Source organism: Rhinoraja longicauda, chromosome 35 (genome assembly GCF_053455715.1).
Source record: "Rhinoraja longicauda isolate Sanriku21f chromosome 35, sRhiLon1.1, whole genome shotgun sequence".
NCBI classification, from domain to species: domain Eukaryota; kingdom Metazoa; phylum Chordata; class Chondrichthyes; order Rajiformes; family Arhynchobatidae; genus Rhinoraja; species Rhinoraja longicauda.
The window spans coordinates 5,791,976-5,816,489 of record NC_135987.1 but is presented as its reverse complement, the minus strand read 5'-3'; the positions used below and the strand labels follow the sequence as shown (position 1 = coordinate 5,816,489).

At 44.9% G+C, this 24,514-nt stretch overlaps 1 protein-coding gene across 1 annotated transcript in view; it reads left to right on the top strand.

Annotated features, from left to right (window-relative positions):
* Positions 1-24,514, top strand: part of shld2 (shieldin complex subunit 2) — a 52,231-nt gene that overhangs the window by 13,326 nt on the left and 14,391 nt on the right. Inside the window, exons 2-3 of the mRNA XM_078428502.1 lie at positions 15,168-16,809; positions 24,323-24,430. Of these exons, the coding sequence (XP_078284628.1) occupies positions 15,261-16,809; positions 24,323-24,430 (1,657 nt within the window). The 5' untranslated portion in view covers positions 15,168-15,260. The remainder of the gene's footprint in view (positions 1-15,167; positions 16,810-24,322; positions 24,431-24,514) is intronic.

Genomic DNA, 24,514 nt, shown 5'->3' with positions numbered 1-24,514 from the left:
CTTTGTTCCCCTCCCCACTGGTCTTAGTGATAAGTCCTTTGCTGTGTGTGTGTGAGAGCCTACATTCCAGGGACAATTTACAGAAGACAATTAACCTATATACCTGCACGTCTTTGGAAAACCCACGCAGTCACAGGGAGAACATGCAAACTCCATACAGACAGCACAAGTAGTCAGGATCGAACCCGGGTGTCTGGTGCTGTAAGGCAACAACTTTACGATTGCCCCACTGTGCCACCTTTGATGAAAAGGACTTGGATCTTGGCACAACAGTTGATGTTAATTAGTGGCAGGATTAGAGGCCAGTCAAAGAAACAAATTCATCAAGTTGCTGAAGTTAGAAAGCATCAGCACATTTAAAAGGGACCTGGATGAACACTAAACCTGTCGGATAGAACAGCTCTCAATGACCAAGAGCTGGAGAGTAAGGAGATTGTGGATGGCACAATGAGGCATCTCCCTCAGTTCTCCAACAACCGGGGTTCAATATTGACCTCTGGTGCTGCCAGTATGGAGTCTGCACATTTTTCCTATAACTCTGTGCTTTTCCTCCGGGTGCTTCGGTTTTCTCCCACGTCCAAAAACCATGGCATGACAGGTTAATTGACCTTGTGTGTAGAGAAGTCAACGATGCTTTATTCTCACATATGCAAGCGGCCAGAGAAATTATTTTTTTGCATGCAGTTCAGTAAAGTTCTGTATTCTCCTACCTAAGCACAATCCCTGATTAGCTAAGTGTACAGAGAAATAGTCCACTGTGACCACATGTAAGAGGTGTGGTGGAATCTGGAGCTGAGGGGCAAGCTGACAAGAATGTGGGGAGAATAATTGATTTCCTTTTATGGTTTAAGTTTTTATGCTTCTCATGGATGTTATGGTTGAACAACAATTAAGTTACCGTACGAGAAAGCCAGAGATCAAGACGAACGATCCAGATAGAGTTCGAATCCCACAATGGCAGCTCCAGAATTGAAATTTGATTTATAATCTGGAAATTAAAAATTAAAATCGTTAGGCATGATAACCACAAAATTCCTCGATTGTCATAACCAATTGTCATAGCCAATTGTCACAGCCAATGTTTTTTTTCTTGAGGGGCACGTAGGACTTGCCTTCCTTGCTTGGTCTACTTGCGATTTCAGACCCTCAAAAGTGGTTGCTTGCTGAAATGTCATAACAAGCAACCCAATTCAGAGATCATTATTGACGGGCAACAAATGCAGAACATGCCAGCAATGCCCTGATCTGGAAAAGTGAATAAATAAAGACAATTTCTGAACAAGGTGGTGGAGGGCAGAAATTATGTCTCCAAGTGGAAGCTTTATCGGCCACCTTAGCTACCTCTGAACGGTGCAGAAGAGGTTTACCAGATTGCTGCCTTACTTAGAGGGTATTGGCTAGAAGGCGAGGTTAGCCAAACTTGGGTTGTTAGCTCTGGAAAGTCAAAGTTTGAGTGGGGACGGTTGAAATGATGAGAGGTACAGATAGGGAAGACAGTTAAAACCGTGTGGAAATGTCAAAAAGTAGAGGGCATAGCTTTAAGGTGAGAGGGGCAAAGTTGAAAGGAGATCTGCAAATCAACTGTTTTTACACAGAGAATGTCGACACAAAATGCTGGAGTAACTCAGCGGGTCAGGCAGCATCTCAGGAGAGAAGGAATGGGTGACGTTTCGGGTCGAGACCTTTCTTCAGACTGAAGAGGGTCTCGACCCGAAACGTCACCCATTCCTTCTCTCCTGAGATGCTGCCTGACCCGCTGAGTTGCTCCAGCATTTTGTGTCTTTACACAGAGAATGGTTGGTACATTTGCCTGCCTTTGAAGCATTTCCTTCTATGTCTTTCCTGTCCACCTACCTGTCCAAATGGCCATGTGAAATTGTCGTATGTAACGCTTGTTAAAATGCCTCCAGATATGAAACCTGCTTTCAAATATATATAATAAAAAGGAACTGCAGATGTTGATTTGTACCAAAGATAGGCACAAAATGCTGGAGTAACTCAGCAGGTCAGGCAGCATCTTTGGTGAAAATGGATAGGTGATGTTTCCAGTCTGAAAATTTAGTCTGAAACCAGTCTGTAGAATGGTCCCGACCCGAAACGTCACCTATCCATTTTTTCTATAGATGCTGGCTGACTGCTGAGTTACTCCAGCATTTTGTGTCTTGCAAATATAAATATTTGGTGGTATCTTGGCAGAGGTCAAATACACTCTTTGTCTAACAACTTAAAGCAGTATTTTGTTTTGTTAAATGAGTTCCCTTCTGTTTTAATCAATAAACTATTTTCTTCCTTTAGGCTTGAAACAGTAATCTGTGCATCATTATAGAACTCAGATCATCAACCAGACTGGTTAAAAATGGAAAAGGAAGATTGTTTACCTTTTGATATTGGTTCGATATTATTTGTTACGTCTAAATTAAACAAAAAAATTTATAGGGAAAACCCTATAATATTTAGTGCTATACGAATTTGGAAACAATTAAAAAAGACATTAAAATTAGATAATTTATCACTTTTTCTTCCAATTGTGAATAATCCTTTGTTTAAGCCTTCATGGGTAGACGGGGGTTTTACACAATGGAAGGATTATGGAATTAAAAATATGGGACAACTTTATAAGGAAGGCACTTTTCTGACATTTCAGGAGTTGCAACAGACTTATGGTCTTCGTGGAAATGATTATTTCAGATATCTTCAACTTAGAGATTATGTAAAATCGAACTCCCAAAATTTTCGAATTAGAAATTCAGAAATTCTTGATGAATGTTGGAACAAACATCCTAATACAGAAAAATTAATATCTTATATATATAATATCTTATTAGACAGTGACATTCCCTCCACGGACTTATACAGACAAAAATGGGAAAAAGAATTAAACCAAGTAATTACGAAAGATACTTGGGAAGAAAGTTTGCAACATATACATCAGTGTTCACTAAACGCCAGACATTCTCTAATACAATTTAAAGTAATACATAGGTTACACTATTCAAAAACAAAACTACATAAAATTTTCCAACATATCTCACCTAAATGTGATAAATGTCAACATTTAGAAGCTACATTATTTCATATGTTTGCAAACTGTATAAAAATTAAAAAATTCTGGGTAAATATTTTTAGCATAATATCTAAAGTAACCAGCACACAATTGGACCCAGATCCAAAATTAATTATACTCGGAATATTAGAATTAAATCAAACATTTAGAACAACACAAAGAAACTTTATGGATTATAGTTTAATAACAGGAAAAAAATTAATTCTAAAATTTTGGAAAGGCCCTACGGCCCCCACAATCAAAATGTGGATTATAGAAATGACGGAGACCTTAAACGTGGAAAGAATCAGATTTTCCCTGTTGGATAAACAGGAATTATTTATTGGAATATGGTCTCCTTTTATTGATTACTTAAAGGGTCAGAATGGTTCAGCACAGGAACCTGACTAGCACTCGGACTAAAGAATGGATGAAATGCTATACTTTGAAATGTACGAATATATCTCGAATGAAGTTTTTGTTATTTTAATAAATTTCTCCACTCTTCTTTAACTAACTTTTTCCTTATCTTTATAATCTGTTTTTGTTTTTGTTTTTATTTTTCTTCTCTCTTTTTTCTTTCTTTACTTCATCTATTTCTTTAGTTCTATCTAGTTTAAAAAAAAAAAAAGGGGCAAAAGGTATTGGAGACAATATAATAATAATTGACAATATTATCAATTTAAAAATGTATGACTGTAAAGAGGTAAACAGGTGATGTACCTATCTCCAATAAAAAATTTATTCAAAAAAAAAAAAAAAAAAAAAAAAAAAAGAACTCAGATCATGTACTGCCTTGACATGATTTAGCAATGCTGCTATTGGACCTGGAAACAATTCGTGCTGCCCAGCCACTGTTCATAGTGCTGAATACAGCGCCAGGGCAAATTACTTTTGTGATGTTTTTCATCACAAATGTGGAGTCAAACTGGGGATTAGATTATACACTAAGCAGATTTAAGCAGAAGCAATTTGTTCTGTGCAATCAAAAGTAACTGCATTTAACAAAGGGTCGATTTTGAGAATCTGGGGCTCAGCGATAAATGCATGACTCATGCAGGCCATGATTTCTTATTAGTGGTGAGTTAAGTGATGTCAGCAGGGACTGCAAAATGAGAAAATATAGTTAATTTTAATGTTTACAAGATGGGAAGAGCATACATCAACCAGCATTGTTGCTTTGTGTTCAATGAATGTGTGGATGTGGATGAAGGCCAACAACAGGCAGTAATGACCTTTCGCGAAGAAAAGCTTGTTGACACACTAGGTCCTGGCTTGCTCTTGAAGGTTAGGATCTTGGGTGAGTCTTCAATGTTTTGCAGGAGAGGGAGGGGGAGGGAGGGGGGAGGGAGAGGGAGAGAGGGAGAGAGAGAGAGAGAGAGAGAGAGGAGAGAGAGAGAGAGAGAAGAGAGAGAGAGAGAGAGAGAGAGAGAGAGAGAGAGAGAGAGGAGAGAGAGAGAGAGAGAGAGAGAGAGAGAGAGAGAGAGAGAGAGAGAGAGAGAGAGAGAGAGAGAGAGAGAGAGAGAGAGAGAGAGAGAGAGAGAGAGAGAGAGAGCGCGCGCTTATTGGGAGAAAACAATTGGAAATATAAAGGGCAAATTACTTTGCTGGGCGGCAGCATAGATGAGATAGACAATAGGTGCAGGAGGAGGCCATTCAGCCCTTCGAGCCAGCACCGCCATTCAATGCGATCATGGCTGATCACTCTCAATCAGTACCCCCGTTCCTGCCTTCTCCCCATACCCCCTCACTCCGCTATCCTTAAGAGCTATATCCAGCTCTCTCTTGAAAGCATCCAACGAACTGGCCTCCACTGCCTTCTGAGGCAGAGAATTCCACACCTTCACCACTCTCTGACTGAAAAAGTTCTTCCTCATCTCCGTTCTAAATGGCCTACCCCTTATTCTTAAACTGTGGCCCCTTGTTCTGGACTCCCCCAACATTGGGAACATGTTTCCTGCCTCTAATGTGTCCAATCCCCTAATTATCTTATATGTTTCAATAAGATCCCCCCTCATCCTTCTAAATTCCAGTGTATACAAGCCCAATCGCTCCAGCCTTTCAACATACGACAGTCCCGCCATTCCGGGAATTAACCTAGTGAACCTATGCTGCACGCCCTCCATAGCAAGAATATCCTTCCTCAAATTTGGAGACCAAAACTGCATACAGTACTCCAGGTGCGGTCTCACCAGGGCCCGGTACAACTGTAGAAGGACCTCTTTGCTCCTATACTCAACTCCTCTTGTTACGAAGGCCAACATTCCATTGGCTTTCTTCACTGCCTGCTGTACCTGCATGCTTCCTTTCATTGACTGATGCACTAGGACACCCAGATCTCGTTGAACTCCCCCTCCTCCTAACTTGACACCATTCAGATAATAATCTGCCTTTCTATTCTTACTTCCAAAGTGAATAACCTCACACTTATCTACATTAAACTGCATCTGCCATGTATCCGCCCACTCACACAACCTGTCCAAGTCACCCTGCAGCCTTATTGCATCTTCCTCACAATTCACACTACCCCCAGCTTAGTATCATCTGCAAATTTGCTAATGATACTTTATGGGGTTATGGGGAGAATGGGGTTAGGAGAGAGAGATAGATCAGCCATGATTGTATGGCAGAGTAGACTTAATTGGTCTAATTCTGCTCCAATTGCTTCTGAACGTATGAGCTTATGAAGATAGTCTGCAACAAAGATATTTGTGTTTATTGTTACTGTTCCATGCACTCAATCTTGTTTTTTTCCCCTTACTCGCACGTTTGTGTTGGAATCATTTTGAGTCTCAATGATGTTATTCCTTGTACAACATCCAGGGTTCAATCCTGACCTTGGGTGTTCTTTGTGTGCGCATCTTCCCCCTGACTGCTTGGGTTTCTTCCCCATCACAAAAAGCTTCTGGCAGATTAATTGCTCCTCTAAATTACTCTTTAGAGTTGGGAACATATATATTTTTTGAAAATGACTTGATGGACATATTGAGAGAAAATAAATTACTTGGAGATAAAAAGGACAAATTGCTTTGCTAAGTGCAGGCATAGATTTAAGGGGCTCAATGTACTCCTACTGTGTCACAATGAGTGAACATAATGTTGGTTGTATCATCACAGCTTGGCAAAGTAAGCACACTGACATTCTTTGTTAATTGACGAGTGAAGCAAAAATATAAAATCAATTTAATTGAATTTTAAAATAAAGTTAATCTTGCATGATCTGGTAGCGCCTCTATTGACTTGGAAGAAAATGGTAAAAAGACTCTAAATTAAATTTATTTCCTGATTCCAACTTGGAAAGCAAATTATCCTGTGAACTGCTGCTCATTGTGAGTTCTTTAATACTTATTTTGGATTTGGATTTTGTCACAAGGCCAGCATTTATTTCCCATCCTCAATAGGGTCAGGAAAATCCAAAATGGCGGTTTTACCATTCTATGTGGCTTCCCAGCTGTATCGATGAAGATGTTCACTGACAGATGCCAATTAAGGCTGTAGTTGGGCTTGGCAGAGATTCTCCTTTAGTTTTTAATTAATTTGCTGGCCTAGTCCTCCTAGTAACTCATATTACAAGGTGAAGGTTTGAAGGGCATCGGAGGAGTAGACTTTCATTCTAAAATCTCCCGGTTGCTAAACACTTTAATTCTCCCTCCCATTCCCACGTTAACTACTGCGAAACCAGTGAAGAAGTCGTGCTGTAAAAGTGCGGAGCTTCGGTGAGCCCTGCACTACTGAGTGTAGTTTTGACCTCCTTATCTAAAGAAGGTTATGTTTGTTCCAGAGGGGATTGACAAGATTGCTTCCTGGGCTGATGGGACTGAGCCTGGGCTGAGTAGCATTAGCCTATATTTTCTGAAGCACTGCAGAATGAGGGGTGATCTCATTTTTTAACCTGTATAATTCCTCATAGTTTTGAGAGGGCGAATGCTCAGAGACATTTTCCACTGGCAAGCATATGGAAAGTGCAGATGCTGGTTTACCAAAAAAAAACGCAAAGTGCTGGAATAACTCAGCAGGTCAGGCAGCATCTCTGACGAACAGGTGCGGCACAGTGGTGCAGCTGTAGAGTTGCTGCCTTACAGCGTCACAGACCCGGGTTTGACCCTGACTACGGGTGCTGTCTGTACGGAATTTGTATGTTCTCCTTGTGACCACGTCGGTAATCTCCTGTTTCCTTGCACAGACATTAAGGCTTGTAGATTTTTATTCACAAAATGCTGGAGTAACTCAGCAGGTCAGGCAGCATCTCAGGAGAGATGGAGAATGGGAATTATCCATTCCTTCTCTCCTGAGATGCTGCCTGACCTGCTGAGTTACTCCAGCATTTTGTGAATAAATACCTTCGATTTGTACCAGCATCGGCTTGTACTCGCTGGAATTTAGAAGATTGAGGGGGGATCTTATAGAAACTTACAAAATTCTTAAGGGGTTGGACAGGCTAGATGCAGGAAGATTGTTCCCGATGTTGGGGAAGTCCAGAACAAGGGGTCACAGTTTAAGGATAAGGGGGAAGTCTTTTAGGACCGAAATGAGAACGTTTTTTTTCACACAGAGTGGTGAATCTGTGGAATTCTCTGCCACAGAAGGTAGTTGAGGCCAGTTCATTGGCTATATTTAAGAGGGAGATAGATGTGGCCCTTGTGGCTAAAGGGATCAGGGGGTATGGAGAGAAGGCAGGTATGGGATACTGAGTTGGATGATCAGCCATGATCATATTGAATGGCGGTGCAGGCTCGAAGCGCCGAATGGCCTACTCCTGCACCTATTTTCTATGTTTCTATGTTATTTTCTTACACCAAGGCTTGTAGGTTAATCGGCTTCTGTAAATTGTCCCGGGAGTGCTAGTGTACAGGGTGATTGCTGGCTGGCATGGACTCAGTGGGCCAAAGGGCAGTGGTAGAGCTGCTGCCTCACAGCATCAGAGACCCGGGGTTGGTTCTAACTGCGGATACTGTCTGTGCAGAGTTTGTACTTTCTCCCCATGACTGCATGGGATTTCTCTGGGTGCTCCCGTTTCCTCCTACATTCCAAAGACGTACAGGTTTGTAGGGTTTCAGTAAATTGGCTTTTGTAAATTGTCCCTAGTGTGCAGAATGCGAAAGTGGGATAGCATAGAACTAGTGTACAGGTGATCTGTGGTCAACGTGGACTCGTCGGGCCGAATGGCTTGTTTCCACACTGTATCTATAAACTATTCCAAACTATTCTTCGCTCTATCTCGTGGAATGGGGTGTGGTAAGGAGAGAGGTGTTGTCTTAAGGCTGGATGGGAAACTTGGCTGATTAAATTGAGGGTAAAATAATGATGTGGCTAATACGTAAACCATCCATGCACTGGTGTATCTTCGGTTTTTTAATTCCCTGTTGTGGAACTGGGATGAGCTGTAAATACCTCTGTTGAAATGGCTTTGCACCACCGGTGACCTACATAGATTATATCTGCCTTGTTATTTAGAAAGATTGCAAGTCCTGGGCAAAGGCCATCTGATGAATGACTATGGTCTTCAACAGAGTCCACTTGATTTCATGGGCTGTGGTGGTCAGGAATGCCCCCTCTATTGAAGATCCCATGAACTTTTATCTCTACCTAGACAAACACCTCCTGGCAATTCAGTCAGTATTTGTCATCATGACACTCACACCGTTTGTTCACACCCACTAGTGGGTGGCACAGCGGTGGAGTTACTACCTTACAGCACCAGAGACTCAAGTTCGATCCTGACTACTGTCTGTACAAAGTTTGTATGTTCTCCCTGTGACTTCATGGGTTTTCACTGGGTGCTTCGGTTTCCTCCCACACTCCAAAGACGTACAGGTTTATAGATTAATTGGCTTCGGTAAAAATTGTAAATTGTTCCTTGTATGTAGGGTAGTGCTAGTGTACGGAGTGATCGCTGATTGGCGTGGAATCGGTGGGGCAAAGGGCCTGTTTCCACGTTGTATCTTTAAAGTCACCTCTATCCCATTTTTCCTTCATGCTGCTGGTCTTGTAAACAATTGCTCATATCCCAAGGTCTCTGTCAACATAACGACCACACCAGGACATTTGGTCTTGCTCTTTTTTTGTTTGCAATCTTTCTAAAAGTTAGCAAATTGCTGGAAACACTCAAGCAGGTCAGATAGCATCTGTGAAGGGAGAAACAGAGTTAACAGTTCAGGTCGCCAGTACTTTCACCAGCACTAGGAAGTTAGAAATAGAACGCAAATCAGAGGAAAGGGAGGGGTGTATAGTACAAAGGGAAAGTTTGTGATAGGATCGAGACTAAGGGAGAATGTAATGGAAATCGGCACTGGCTAAAAATAGCAGGTGAAGGCTTTTGAATTAGTATAACATGTTCCCATGCAAATGCATGAGATAGGCCAGACATCCATCACCTTTCCTACCATTGAGACACCCAAATGCTCTAGGTGAAACGGCGATTTACTTGTACTGCTTCTAATTTAGTTTACAGCAATCCATGTTCACTGTGTGTGATCTCTTTTACATCAGACAAATCAAACGTAGATTGTGTGCCTGTTTTGTGGAATGTCTACATTTGGTCTGCAAGAGTGACCCTAAGCTTCTAGCTGCTGTCAGTTTAATTCCCCACCCCATTTCCAGATTGGCATCTCTTTCACTGGCCTCTTTCACCATTTCACCAAATACCAATGACAAGTTACAGTCATTACGACTCGGTATTTATCAGTTTTGGTCACTCAATCCTAGTTTGGCAGATTCATTTGGAAAGTTTCATTTTCTTCATAACCTTTCCTTGGGCCTCGAGGGACGGGGCAGCATGAATAAAGGAGATAGACACATAAAGCTGGAGTAACTCAGCGGGACAGGCAGCATCTTTGGAGAGAAGGAATAGGTGACGTTTCGGGTCGAGACCCTTCTTCAGACTGAAAGTCACGGGAATGGGAAACGAAAGATGTAGACGATGATGTAGAGAGATTTCGAACAATGAATGAAAGATATGTAAAAGAGTAACAATGATAAAGAAAAGAGGCCTAAAAGGTTAGCTATTGGGTGAAAATGAGATCTGGGCAATAAAGGAGATCTGAGCATATTGGTATGTCTTTCAATGAAAAGATGGGATAAATAGAATAGACCGATCAGAGAGTTATCTCAACAGATTTTGAATAAATTGTTCTATAGCACGAAAATAAACTTGTACATCTTAACCTGCAAATAACAGAATAAATGGCAAAAGATTTGTTTAAGGATTACCATAAGCAGATCATTGTGTATAAAGTTGTGCGCAACAGGATCTTGAGGTCCCTGAAGGTAGCAACACAAGTAGATAGAGGGGTAAAGAAGACATCTCGCATGCTTGCCTTCATTGTTCAGGGTATTGAACATAAGAGTCAATAAGTCATGATGAGCTCCATAAGCCTTTCGTCAGGTTGCATTTGGAGTATTGCGTACAGTTCTGGCAATCGCATTATAGTACGAACATACGGCTTTGGAGAGGATGCAGGAGGTTTACCAGAAGGCTGCCTGGGTTAGAGGGCATTAGCTATAAGGGGAGGTTGGACAAAATTGGATTGTTTTCTCTGGATTGCTGGAGATTGAGGGGAGACCTGATAGATTATATAAAATTGTGAGAGGCATAGATAGAGCTGATGGCGCGGTCCAGTCCAGTCGCCGTCGTGGTAGCTCTGCGGGAACTGTGCGTTTTAAACTGGTGTTTACTTTAAAATTATCTCTAAGTGCTCTAGCGTGTGCTAGCACTTAGCATTAACCAATGTACAACCGGGAAACGCTCGTAAAATTAAACTCGAGCGCCACAGGAGCACTATTAAACAGAAATCTACTCACCGATATACCGATAGAGATCATCAAAGGAGCGCACCGCGGCAGCAGCAGTGGGAGCGCAGGTCAGTGGGAAAGTCGGAAAAAACACCGAGGGAAGCGAGGGGGGATTCGGAACAGGCTGAGAACCCAAGCCTTACGTCCACCTCTGCCCAGCATACTTCTGGCCAACGTCCAGTCTCTGGAGAACAAGCTGGATGACCTGAGGGCAAGGATCAGATTCCAGAGGGACATAAAGAACTGTAACATCCTTTGTCTGACCGAAACATGGCTGACCCCGCTGGTGCCTGACCAGGTGATCTGCCCATCCGAGTCCTTCACCGTTTTCCGGGCGGACAGAACGGAAGAATCCGGGAAATCCAAGGGCGGAGGAGTCTGCTTCTTGACCAATAATAACTGGTGTAATCCTGGGAATATTAAGACGCTTTCTCGTTCCTGCTCGCCGGACCTGGAACATCTAACTATCTTATGCCGACCATTCTACCTACCCCGGTGATCATCACAGCCGTCTATATCCCACCGCATGCGGACACCGACGTGGCACTGTCCACCCTACACGATGTGTTGTGTCAACACCAAAACAAGAACCCTGATGCGGCTGTGCTGGTGGCTGGAGACTTCAATAGGGGAAATCTCAAAAAGGTCATGCCCAACTTCTACCAACACATCACGTGTGTCACCAGGGGGGAAAGAACTTTGGACCACTGCTACACGCCGTTCAGGAAAGGCTACAAGGCCGTTTCTCTCCCTCCTTTTGGAAAATCTGACCACGCTGCCATTTTCCTGCTGCCGGAGTACAAACAACGGATAGTACGGGAAGCGACAGTGACGAGGGACGTAAAGCGGTGGGCTGACCATTCAGAGGCCATGCTGCAGGGTGCACTGAGCGAAGTCGACTGGAACATGTTCCAAGCAAGTTCCAGAGACGTAAATGAGTTTGCCGAAGCGGTTACGGACTTCATTGCCACAATAGCCGATACCATCATCCCCACGGTAAGGGTCAGTATCTTCCCTAACCAAAAACCCTGGGTGGACAGGTCTATTCGCGTGGCCTTGAATGCTCGCACCGCTGCTTACAACTCCGGCCTGGCATCCGGCAACATGGACGACTACAAGGGAGAGTCCTACCGACTGCGAAGGGCAGTGAAGGATGCAAAAAAGAGGTACCGGGACAAGATGGAGTCACAGATGGAGCAGCAGGACACCAGGCGCCTTTGGCAGGGGCTACGGACTATAACTAGCTACAGGTCCAGCACCCCCTCAACCGGAAGTGCCGGCTCCTCCTTAGCTGATGACCTGAACTCTTTTTACGCACGGTTTGAGACGGGTAACACCACCAGCTCGCCGTCTAAAAACAGCACCGAGGGGGCGCTGGCTAGCGAGGCTGGAGGGGGATCCACCGCCGGGGATGTGCACACATTCTCGGTGTCCGAGCATGAGGTGAGGTGGGCTCTGACGCGTGTGAACACGAGGAAAGCTGGAGGCCCAGATGGTATATCTGGGCGAGTACTAAAGTCTTGTGCTACTCAGCTTGCTCCAGTGCTCACCACAATATTCAACCTCTCCTTGGCAAAGTCCGTGGTCCCTGCATGCTTCAAAAGATCCATCATTGTACCGGTGCCAAAGAATGCCTCTCCAGCGTGTTTAAATGACTACCGACCGGTGGCCCTCACCTCGGTTGTCATGAAATGCTTTGAGAGGCTAGTCAAGAAGCACATCTGCGCCCTCCTTCCTCGCAACATGGACCCACTACAGTTCGCATACCGTCCGAACAGGTCCACGGATGATGCGGTCTCCCAGGTTCTACACACCGCTCTCTCTCATCTGGACAGCCAGGGGGGCTATGTGAGGATGCTGTTCATTGACTTTAGTTGAGCATTCAACACAATAGTCCCCAGCAGACTGGTTGAGAAGCTGCTGGAACTGGGGCTTAGCACCCCTCTGTGTGCCTGGGTCCTGGACTTTCTCACTGCCAGGCCCCAAGTGGTCAGGATGGGGGAACACACATCTAGCTCCCTCACCCTGAACATAGGATCCCCCCAGGGCTGCGTCCTTAGCCCCCTACTGTACTCCCTGTACACACATGACTGTGGGGCCAGGTTCAGCTCAAACTCCATCATCAAGTTTGCTGATGACACTGTGGTGGTGGGCCGGATCTCCAACAACGATGAGAAGGCCTACCGGGAGGAGGTGGCTGATCTGGCACTCTGGTGTCAGGACAATAGCCTCCTCTTGAATGTCACTAAAACAAAGGAGCTGATTGTGGACTTCAGAAGGGCTAAACATCCAAGGACGTACACGCCACTGGAGATAAATGGGTCTATTGTGGATAGGGTGAGCAGTTTCAAATACTTGGGAGTCCGCATCGCAGAGGATCTGACGTGGGCAATGCACATTGCCGCACTGGTGGGTAAGGCTAAGCAGCGCCTTTACCACCTTAGACAACTGAGGAAATTCAGAGTGTCGCTGAGGATCCTTCATTGCTTCTACTCTGGGGCTGTAGAGAGCATCCTGTCCGGCAACATTACAGTCTGGTTTGGGAACAGCTCTTCCCAGGACAGGATGGCCCTGCAGAGAGTAGTGCGTTCGGCAGAACGCACCATGGGAACTACACTCGTCCCCCTGCAGGACCTATACATCAGGAGGTGCAGATCCAGAGCAAGCAAGATCATGAGGGACCCCTGCCACCCCAGTAACGGACTGTTCCAGATGCTACGATCAGGCAAACGCCTCCGCTGTCACGCTGTGAAAACGGAGAGGATGAGACGGAGCTTCTTCCCACAGGCCATCAGGACTGTCAACTTTTATAACCCCAGAGACTAAATTTTTGTCGACACTTTTTGTGCTATGTTTAGTAACTTATTAACTTTACTTATATGCTGTAACTGTAATTCTTTTTGTGCACAACCCGCAGGCATTGCCACTTTCATTTCACTGCACATCGAGTATGTGTATGTGACAAATAAATTTGACTTGACTTGACTTGACTTGACAGTCGGAACCTTTTTCCTTAGAAGGAAATAGACAATAGGTGCAGGAGTAGGCCATTCGGCCCTTCGAGCCAGCACCACCATTCAATGTGATCATGGCTGATCATTCTCAATCAGTACCCCGTTCCTGCCCTCTCCCCATACCCCCTGACTCCGCTATCCTTAAGAGCTCTATCTAGCTCCCTCTTGAATGCATTCAGAGAATTGGCCTCCACTGCCTTCTGAGGCAGTGAATTCCACAGATTTACAACTCTCTGACTGAAAAAGTTTTTCCTCATCTCCGTTCTAAATGGCCTACCCCTTATTCTTAAACTGTGGCCCCTTGTTCTGGATGCCCCCAACATGTCAAAGACATGTCAAAGACATAGATTTAAGGTGAGATGGGCAAAATGTAAAGGCTATGTGTGGTGCAGGTTATTGTACACAGAGGGTGGTGGGTGCCTGGAACCTGCTGCCTGGGATGGTGGTGGAAGCAAATACACAGTGGCGTTGAAGAGGCTTTTAGATAGGCACATGGATGTGCAAGGAATGGAGGGATATGCATCATATGCAGGCTGATGAGATTGGGTTATCTTGACATAATTGTGGGCCGAAGGACCCGTTCCTGTTCTGTTCTGTGTTATAAAGTTTGTTGCGAGATGGTCACTTCTGCTTTGTGAAGGGATTGAGCACCCTCTAGAGGGATCGTGGTACCCTGCTTTTGATTCAATGCTGTACATTGATTTTTCTCTGGTACTTATCCGACCCATTTCCCTGACATTGGTTCTCTAGAGGAAACCATTTTGTCTCCTTACACTTTAACAGCTCAATGTCATAAAATGTGTGCGGAATTGTGTTTTATTTGCTTAAAAAATACATTTGAATTCTACAGGCACTGTAGAGACTGTGTATGAAGGAAACCATTACATATTGCAACTGTGCTAGCCTGATGTTTTACTGCCTGTATAAATCCATTCTGGTACTGATGCACACAAATCGCATTCTGTACCCAATGAATGCTGATTAGATGATCTCAGCCAGAGTGAATTCAATAGCAAACCATGACTCATCTTCACAAGGTTGGGCTTTATGATATTCAAAGACTGATAGCTTGTACTGGTAATATTGCATTCCTTTTTACTTAAAATATTTATTCCCCCACCCAGCCTTGATCCAGTTGGGTTGAACGCCTTTCCATTACTGATTAAAGTCTGTCACTGTGCCTGGCAGAATGGTCGACTTAAAACAGCATCATGTCTCGGGCATATAATCTTGTGACAAAACAAAATTATACTGATGCTTAAATGCGTTCAGTTTTTAACTATCTGCTCACTCGTATGATGTTTGTTCACTCCATGCAGATTAATCTGATGAAAACGATGACATTCTGTTGAAGACAATATCATGTTGGAGATTGGCGTCTCCTGGAAGGATTGAAGGATTTATCATTGCAAATGAATAATAGGAATAAAATCCACATTTTCCTTGGGGCACCCTCCATTTTGGCACAGCAGAAATCATCGGCACATGAAGCAGTGACTGAAGGAAGGTGTAAGAAATGGCTTCAGTGCCAGTTTTTATACGATGCAGGATCCCTGACTGATAAAATCCACATAGCTGAATCCTCTCAGCAAAACCTTGACTGTTTCAGAGAAACAGTACAATTGAGAAACCATGGCAGCCATTTTACTGCTTTGAAATTCGAAGAAGAAGTTGTAACGGCGTCTGGGGAATGTGCAGCTGAGAGTTTTGATGCATCTGTGCCAGAGCAGAGACTGAGCGGTGAGTGTGAGAGGCTGTATGATGAAAACCTCGGTACTGGAGAGAAAGGGAAACACAGAGAGTTGAGCAACAGAACCCTGCTGCACTCTGACGGAGGTCTTAAAACATATAAAGAATGTGCTGGTGAACCCACCAATGAACTCTGCATAGATGAAGGTTTCAAATCACCTGCGTCTGACAGAAGTACGCAAAACAGAGAAAGTGAGACTGAATCTAGGGACCCCAGTAGTACAACAGTGATGTATGGAGATTTGAAAGAGGATGATTATGAATTACCACGTGAGTCACTGATGGAATATCTGCAGAGCAACTTTCCAACCAATGAACAAGGATGTTGCTTCAAAGACACAACGGTGAACCGAAGCTTATCAACAGACTCTGAATTCCTCAGTGTGTTGACAGCCAGTAAAGTTGCCATCCTCTCGAACAAATGTTCAGGAAATCAGGTTAACGTAAAGGCGAAATTGAAAACTAATTCTGAGATGCCCTCTCAGTTAATTTCATCCACCTTTGGTTCTATTAGACCTTCTGGACATTGTGAGAGTGAGATGGTGTGCAGGCAAGATGATAGTTCAGGAAGTGCACCAGAACTATCCAACTTGTTGAGCAACCAGCAACTGACCACCAATGAAGCTTTGGGTGGGAGGGCACCAGAAGGATCAGAGCTGCTCTTCAGTCCCAACATTGACTGGTCCAATGGTGAGGTTGAGATTAATATTGAACCATACAGTGAAGGAATCCTTTGCTCTCAGGCTGTGAACTCTCCCAAGTGGTCTTTAAAAAATCCATTGGAGTTCGCCAAAGAGCCAGAGGAGTTAAATGAGGAAATCCAAAAACCAAGTTCTCCAGATTGTTTACATCAAGACCCACCATCGCCCAAGAGAATGAAGACGACAGACTACGAGAGAACCTCTCATCTTGGTCACTATCTACAATCAGCAAGGTCGCGATGGCCAACTCCCTGGCTTGGCTTCATTGAGACGGAGCAGCTTAGTGCTTGCACTGACAAGAACAGGAAGTACCACATTTTAGTCGCGGTTCTGTCCCACTGCCTCCTGAAGGAGATCGACATCAAGTCGGGATCGCTGACCGGGTGCAGAGTCCCCATAGCAACCATCGTGGTGACAGACCAATCAGGAGTAACCATGAAGGTGGTGCTATGGCGGGCTGCTGCATTCTGGGCACTGGTTACCTTCCCTGGTGATGTCGTATTGTTGACAGGTAAGAGATCATTTAATTCCCAGATACTTATCCTCTCAGAAATTTAACATTGGTGGGGACTGAAAAGTAGATTGTGCTGTAGGTTGTTTCCTGGTTTAATAGTTTCGTTTAGTTTATTGTCAAGTGTATCGAGGTACAGTGAGTGAAAAGCTTTTGTTGCGTGCTAACCAGCCAGCGGAAAGGCAATACAGGATTACAATCGAGCCATTCACAGTGTACTGATACATGAATAAGTTTATTGGCCAAGTATGTGCATATACAAGGAATGTGCCTTGGTGCTCCACTCACAAATGACAACACAAACATACAGTTAACAATTAAGAATAAAGCATAACCACATCAAAACAATAAAGATACAACATTACGGTCTAAACATATGGGTGAAAATAAACCAGAGCAAAAAAGAGACTACAAAAGAGAGAAAAAAGAGGGCATGCAGCTTAGGTTTACTAGGTTAATTCCCGGAATGGCGAGACTGTCATAAGTTGAAAGACTGGAGCAACTAGGCTTGTATACACTGGAATTTAGAAGGATGAGAGGGGATCTTATCGAAACGGATAAGATTATTAAGGGGTTGGACACGTAAGAGGCAGGAAACATGTTCCCAATGTTTGGGGAGTCCAGAACCAGGGGCCACAGTTTAAGAATAAGCGGTAGGCCATTTAGAACAGAGATGAGGAAGAACTTTTTCAGTCAGAGAGTTGTGAATCTGTGGAATTCTCTGCCTCAGAAGGCAGTGGAGGCCAATTCTCTGAATGCATTCAAGAGAGAGCTAGATAGAGCTCTTAAGGATAGCGGAGTCAGGGGGTATGGAGAGAAGGCAGGAACGGGGTACTGATTGAGAATGATCAGCCATGATCACATTGAATGGCGGTGCTGGTTCGAAGGGCCGAATGGCCTCCTCCTGCACCTATTGTCTATTGATTTTGGTTATTGAGTAGAACTATCACTCGTGGAAAAAGGCTGTTTTTATGTCTGGCTGTGGCTGCTTTGACAGTCTGGAGTCGCCTTCCAGAGGGAAATGCTTCAAAGAGTTTGTGGCCAGGGTGAGAGGGGTCAGAGATGATCTTGCCCGCTCGCTTCCTGGCCCTTGCAGTGTACAGTTCGTCAATGGGGGATAAGGTTGCAGCCAACAACCTTCTCAGCTGTGCGAACGATCTGTTACAGCCTCCGGATGTCTTGCTTGGTGGCTGAGCCAAACCAGACCATGATGGAGAAGGTGAGGACAGACTCAATGATAGCAGTATAGAATTGGACCATCATTGCCTGTGGCAGATTGTGTTTACATGGTAAGGGAATAACATTTAGTGCAAGGTAAAGGTATCAAAGATAGTCCAAGGGAGCTGATGAGGCACATAAAAGTTAACATAAACATCCATCACAGTGGACTCCACATTCCTCACTGTGAGGGAAGGCTATAAAGTTCAATCTGCTTCCCCTTTGTTCTCCCGTGGTTGGGGCAGTCAAACTATCCGCAGTCGGGGCGATCAAAGCCCCGGCAGCCGTCGGTCGAAGCCCCCGTCAGGGTGATCTAAACTCCTGCGTCGGTGCTGTTGAAACTCTCTCCGCGGTATGGAGCTCCCGAGTCGGCTTCTTACCAGAGAGGTAAGACGAGGCCTCCATCCCCGGCAAAGGGATCGCAAGCTCCACGATGTTAAAGTCCCGCGGCTTGGAGCGCCCGTCGGTCTCCAGGAAAGGCCGCAAACTCCACGATGTTAGTCAAGTCAAGTCAATTTTATTTGTATAGCACATTAAAAAACAACCCACTTTGACCCACTAAGTGCTGTACATCAGTTCAGGTACTAAGAAACGAACATACAATGGCACACAAACATAACAGCACATACATAAACAGTTCACAGCGCCCCCTCAGAGGGCCTCAAACGCTAGGGAGTAGAAATAGGTTTTGAGCCTTGACTTAAAGGAGTCGATGGAGGGGGCAGTTCTGATGGGGAGAGGGTTGCTGTTCCACAGTCTCGGAGCTGCAACCTCAAAAGCGCGGTCACCCCTGAGCTTAAGCCTAGACCACGGGATAGTGAGAAGCCTCAAATCGGCCGACCTGAGGAACCTGGAGATAGAGTGGTGGGTTAGAGGATTTTTGATATGGGGGGGCAAGCCCGTTTAGGGCTTTGTATGTGAATAGGAGGAGCTTGAAGTTGATTCTGTACCGTACTGGGAGCCAGTGGAGAGAGGCCAGAATCGGGGTGATGTGGTCCCTTTTACGGGTACCCGTCAGGAGTCTCGCTGTGGCGTTTTGGACTAATTGCAGGCGGGACAGGGATGATTGGCTGATCCCAGTGTATAGGGAGGTGCAGTAGTCTAGGCGCAGAGGGGACGGAGATAAGATACAGAAAAAAAATCGCATCTCTGTCGAGGTAAGAGATTGAAAAAAAGTTTCCCCCAAACCCCCCCCCACCTAAAATAAACCAAGGAACACTAAAATATACTTTTTAACACATACTAAAAATAACCAAAAAAAGAAAGGATGGACAGACTGTTGGTGAGGCGGCGGCCATTGCTGGTGGCGAGGCAGCCATTGCTGTTGGCGAGGCGGCAGCCACTGCTGTTGGCGAGGCGGCCATTGCTGTTGGCGAGGCGGCCATTGCTGTTGGCGAGGCGGCCATTGCTGGTGGCGAGGCGGCCATTGCTGGTGGCGCCGCCCAACTCGTCCATCCCATCACGATGTCCCATCTAAACTAGTCCCATTTGCCAATGTTTGGCCCATATCCCACTATCCCTTTCTTATCCATGTATCTGTTGAAGTGCCTTTTCAATGCTTTAATCGTATCTGCCTCAACTACCTCCTCTAGCAAGATGTGTGGGAAAGAAAACGGCAGGTGCTGGTTTAAATCGAAGGTAGACACAAAATGCTGGAGTAACTCAGCGGGTCAGGCAGCATCTCTGGAGAGAAGGAATGGGTGACGTTCCAGGTTGAGACCCTTCTTCAAAGAGTCTCGACCCGAAACGTCACCCAATCCACTCTCCAGAGATGCTGTCTGACCTGCCGAGTTACTCCAGCATTTTGTGTCTACCTCCTCTGGCAGCCTGTTTCATATACCCACCACCCTTGAAATGGAAGGCACATGAACATTTGGATTCATATCCTGTGCAAAGTGAGGTAGCTGTGTTTGGTGCAAACCAGTCATCCCAGTTGCAAGACTTGGAGTCATTGAGTCGTGCAGCGTGGAAATGGGCGTTCAGTCCACCATGTCCATGCTCACAATGCCATCTGCACTCATCTTGTTTGCCTGCAATTAGTCCATAGCCTTTTGTGCCTTGCCTGTTTAAATACCTGTCTAAATAACTATCCCTCAAACATTGTGATTGTATCTGACTCCACCATCTCCTCTGGCAATGAATTCCAAATATCAACCGCCCTCTGTGTAGAAAAAACGTTCCTCTAAAATCCTCTTAAAACTTTACCCTCTTGTTTTTGATACCCCTGCCATGGGAAAAAGATTCAGACTATTTATATCCCTTAGAATATTATTTACCTCTATCAGGTCATCCCTCAAGCTCCTTGGTCCAGAGAAATCAAACACATAAATGTTCTTTCCTGCACCACTAATACAACACGTCATGAGCACTTTGCTCAGGTGTTCTGATACTGCCTCCTAAACCTTGCGACCTTTACCTACCAAGGGCAGCAATATCATGGGAACACAGCTACTAGGGAGTTCATTTAAAATCACCTACCATCTTGAGTTGAAAATGTACCACTGTTCCTTCATTGGCTTTTTTAGTTTAGTTTAGAGATACAGTGCGGAAACAGGCCCTTCAGGCCACCGGATCCGCACCGACCGGTATATTATCACTGGGCACAATTTCACACTTATACCAAGCCAATTAACCTACAAACTTGTACGTCTTTGGAGTGTGGGAGGAAACCGAAGATCTCGGAGAAAATCCACACGGTCACAGGGAGAAGGTACAAACTCCGTACAGACAGCGCCCATGGTCGGGATCAAACCTGGGTCTCTGGCGCTGTAAGGCAGCAACTCTACCGCTGCGCCACCGTGCTGCCCACCCGTGGGCGTGGGCTCTAAGTCCTGGAACTGTCCCGTCCCGACAGCACTCTGAGCGAGTTTTCACCAGAAGCAATCCAGCAATTCAAGGAGATGATTCACCATCTCCTTCTGGATGACAGCTTCGGGTGGGCTGGAACAAATCAGTGGGTGAGGCAGCAACTGTGGTGACAAAGTGACTCCCAATGCATTAACTTATTGGAGTGGAACTAAATGGAGAGCTCTTTAATGAAAAGCTTCCTCCTGTATCATTCAAGGTCACTGTCTGGCCTTGCTAGTGACATCCAGATGCAGGAAACAAATATTAAAAACAATTTGAGAAAACTGTTTCCTGAAGGAAATAGGTGAGATACATGGTGTTATTTTCAGAGCACAAAAGCAAAAAGAAAGTATGCAAAATCCTTTATTGTTATGTAGCTGCAGCACTTTGTTCTGAGCACCACACCTCAGGAAAGCTTTGAAAAGAGCACTGATGCTGTTTATTGGAATGGTAGTAGGAGTTAAAGGGTTCAGTGGTGTGGGATGACTGCTTGCTTTCCATCTGGATCACGAACGGGTTTAGTGAAGTTTTGTTGTGATGGAGTAAATAAATGAGGGTATTTATTCACAAAATGCTGGAGTAACTCAGCAGGTCAAGCAGCATCTCAGGAGAGGAATGGACGACGTTTCGGGTCGAGACCCTTCTTCAGACTGAAGAAGACTGAAATAAATGAAATCAACCTCTAATGTATATGCAGAATCTGAAGCGATGATCTGAAATAGTGTCAGTAACAGATTCAATGGCAGGGCTATGAAGAAAGTGCAGACAGATATACCAATTAAGCCACTTGGTCCTTCAAACACACTCCATCATGGCTGATCTAATTGTAACCTCGACTCCACCTTCCTCTCAGCCCACGCTAGCCTTTCTTCTCACTTAAAAAAACCCCCACAAACTGCTGGAGTAACTCAGCGGATCAGGGAGCATCTCTGGAGGACATGGATAGGTGATGTTTCAGGTTGGGACTCTTCTTCAGTCTGATCTATGTCCTTCAGAGAAGCTGTCTGATCCTCTGAGTTACACCAGTGCTCTTTGTGGGGGTTTTTTTGTAATCCATCATCTGCACTTCCTTGTTTCTCCAGGTTATTACCTTTGCCTTGAATATCGTAATTCTCTCCACTTCAACTGCCCTCGTTCTCCTTTATGCTTATTTTATTAACAGTGACCTCTGGTCCCAATTCTCCACATCCAACCGGTTCAACGATGTGCAGGGCACAAGGTGATGTGCACGACATGCTTCAATCACATCACCTTTCACTTTTCTAAACTCCCCGTGGATACGAACCAACTATTTTTCATAACCTGTCCATCCAGGTAAACTAGTAAACCTTCTCTGAACTGCGCCCAATGTATTAACATACTGGAGTGGAACTAAATGAAGAGCTCTTCAATGAAAAGCTTCCTCCTGCATCGTTCAATGCTCCATTATAAGGATTGTCATGCAGCTCAACGGCCAAACGTAAAATACATGGCTGGTAAAAATCGGATGAAGACACACAAGGTGGCAGAGGCTGAACTATGCAGCATCAAACTAGCTGCTGGAAGAACTCATTGGTGAGGCAGAAACTTTGGACTCTACCTTACTTTGGCCCCCGTATCTGAGGCAGGATGTGCTGGTGTTGGAGAGGTTTACGAGAATAATCCCAGGGATGATTGGGCTAACATATGATGAGCGTTTAATGACACTGGGCCTGTAATCCTTTTGTTTATAAGGATGAGGGGGGGCCTCATTGAAATTTACCAAATAGTGGAAGGCCTGGATCGAGTGGATGTGGAGAGGATGTTTCCACTTGTGGGAGAGTCGAGAATAAAAGGACGTACCTTTAGAAATGAGATGAGGAGGAAACTCTTTAGTGAGAGGGTGATGAAACTGTGGAATTCATTGCCTCAGAAGGCTGTGGAGGCCAATGGATGTTTTTTAAGGCAGAGATTGAAAAAGTCGTGATTAGTGCGGGTGTCAGGGGTTATGGGGTGAAGGCAGAAGAATGGTAGGTCAGCCATGATTTATTGGTGGAGTAGTCATGATAGGTCAAATGGCCTAACTCTTCTCCAAAACTTATGAACTTTAGAGATACAGCGCATTAAACGGTCCTTCGCGTACCGAGTCCATGTCGACCAGCGATGACCCCACACATCAACACTATCCTACACACTAGGGACAATTTACAATTTTTTACCAAAGCCAATTAACTTACAAACTTGTAGGTCTTTGGAGTGCGGGAGTAAAATGGAGCACCCAGAGAAAACCCACAAAGAGAACGTACAAACTCCGTACAGTCAGCACCCGTAGTCAAGGATCAAACCCAGGTCTCTGGCGCTGTAAGGCAGCAATTCTACCGCTGCACCATTGTGGCACCCAAAAGACAATCTCCAACAGTGAAGACAATATACCAGACAATAGATGAATTAGATGAATTGCTACCAGTAAAAACATCAACTTGGAGTCTGAAGAAAGGTTCCAACCTGAAACGTCACCTATCCATGTTTTCCAGAGATGCTGCCTGACCGGCTGAGTTACTCCAGCACTTTGTGTCTTTTTTAGCTGGGAGTCAAGGTTGTCATACGGTCTCCCTTCAGCCACCAGGGCGTGCTGCTGAGCTGCGCAGGTAATGAAGAAATAGCTGGTAGCAAATGGACAGAACATAACTGCTTATACAGTGGGTTTTACTTTAAACATATTGCATTTGGATAGGACATGGGATATAGATAGGAAAGGTTTAGAGGGATACGGGCCAAAAGCAGGCAGGTGGGACTTACCTAAATGGGCATCTTATCATCATATCATATCATATATCTACAGCCGGAAACAGGCCTTTTCGGCCCTCCAAGTCCGTGCCGCCCAGCGATCCCCGCACATTAACACTATCCTACACCCACTAGGGACAATTTTTTTTTTTTTACATTTACCCAGCCAATTAACCTACATACCTGTACGTCTTTGGAGTGTGGGAGGAAACCGAAGATCTCGGAGAAAACCCACGCAGGTCACGGGGAGAACGTACAAACTCCTTACAGTGCAGCACCCGTAGTCAGGATCGAACCTGTGTCTCCGGCGCTGCATTCGCTGTAAAGCAGCAACTCTACCGCTGCGCTACCGTGCTGCCCAATGTCTTGGACCGATGTCGGGCTGAAGGGCCTGTTGGGCCGAAGGGCCTGACAAGTTAGGTCCATGACTATGTGCCATTTCTGTGCTCTAAGACTATGTCTCTATTTCTTATTCAGGAGAGAAATCTATACCCACCTGATAAACAACTACAAAGATGTCTTGATTATAGAGATTCATCGTAATAGTGCCATCTTCCCAGCCGTGTATAATTCTCCACTGAGTTTAAATTACACCTTCAAGGATAAATCCATAAATACTTGTTGGTTACTTGAATCAGTAGGGAAGTTGATCCAGTGTTTCTCGTGATGGATGGGTGGAGACTGTGTGTTCTTGTACTTGCAGATGTGACCGTGTACTGGGACCAGTGGCGAGGGGAGCAGATGGTGCAGTCCACTAAGAGGAGCAAGCTAGCCAAGCTGGGCCCCTGTTTACAGATTCAAGCTGCACAATGTGGGTATCAGCATCCTGTCACTGCACCCACGTGCTTGCATCTGGAGAGAAATACACATTATCATTCAGTACCTCACCAACCTC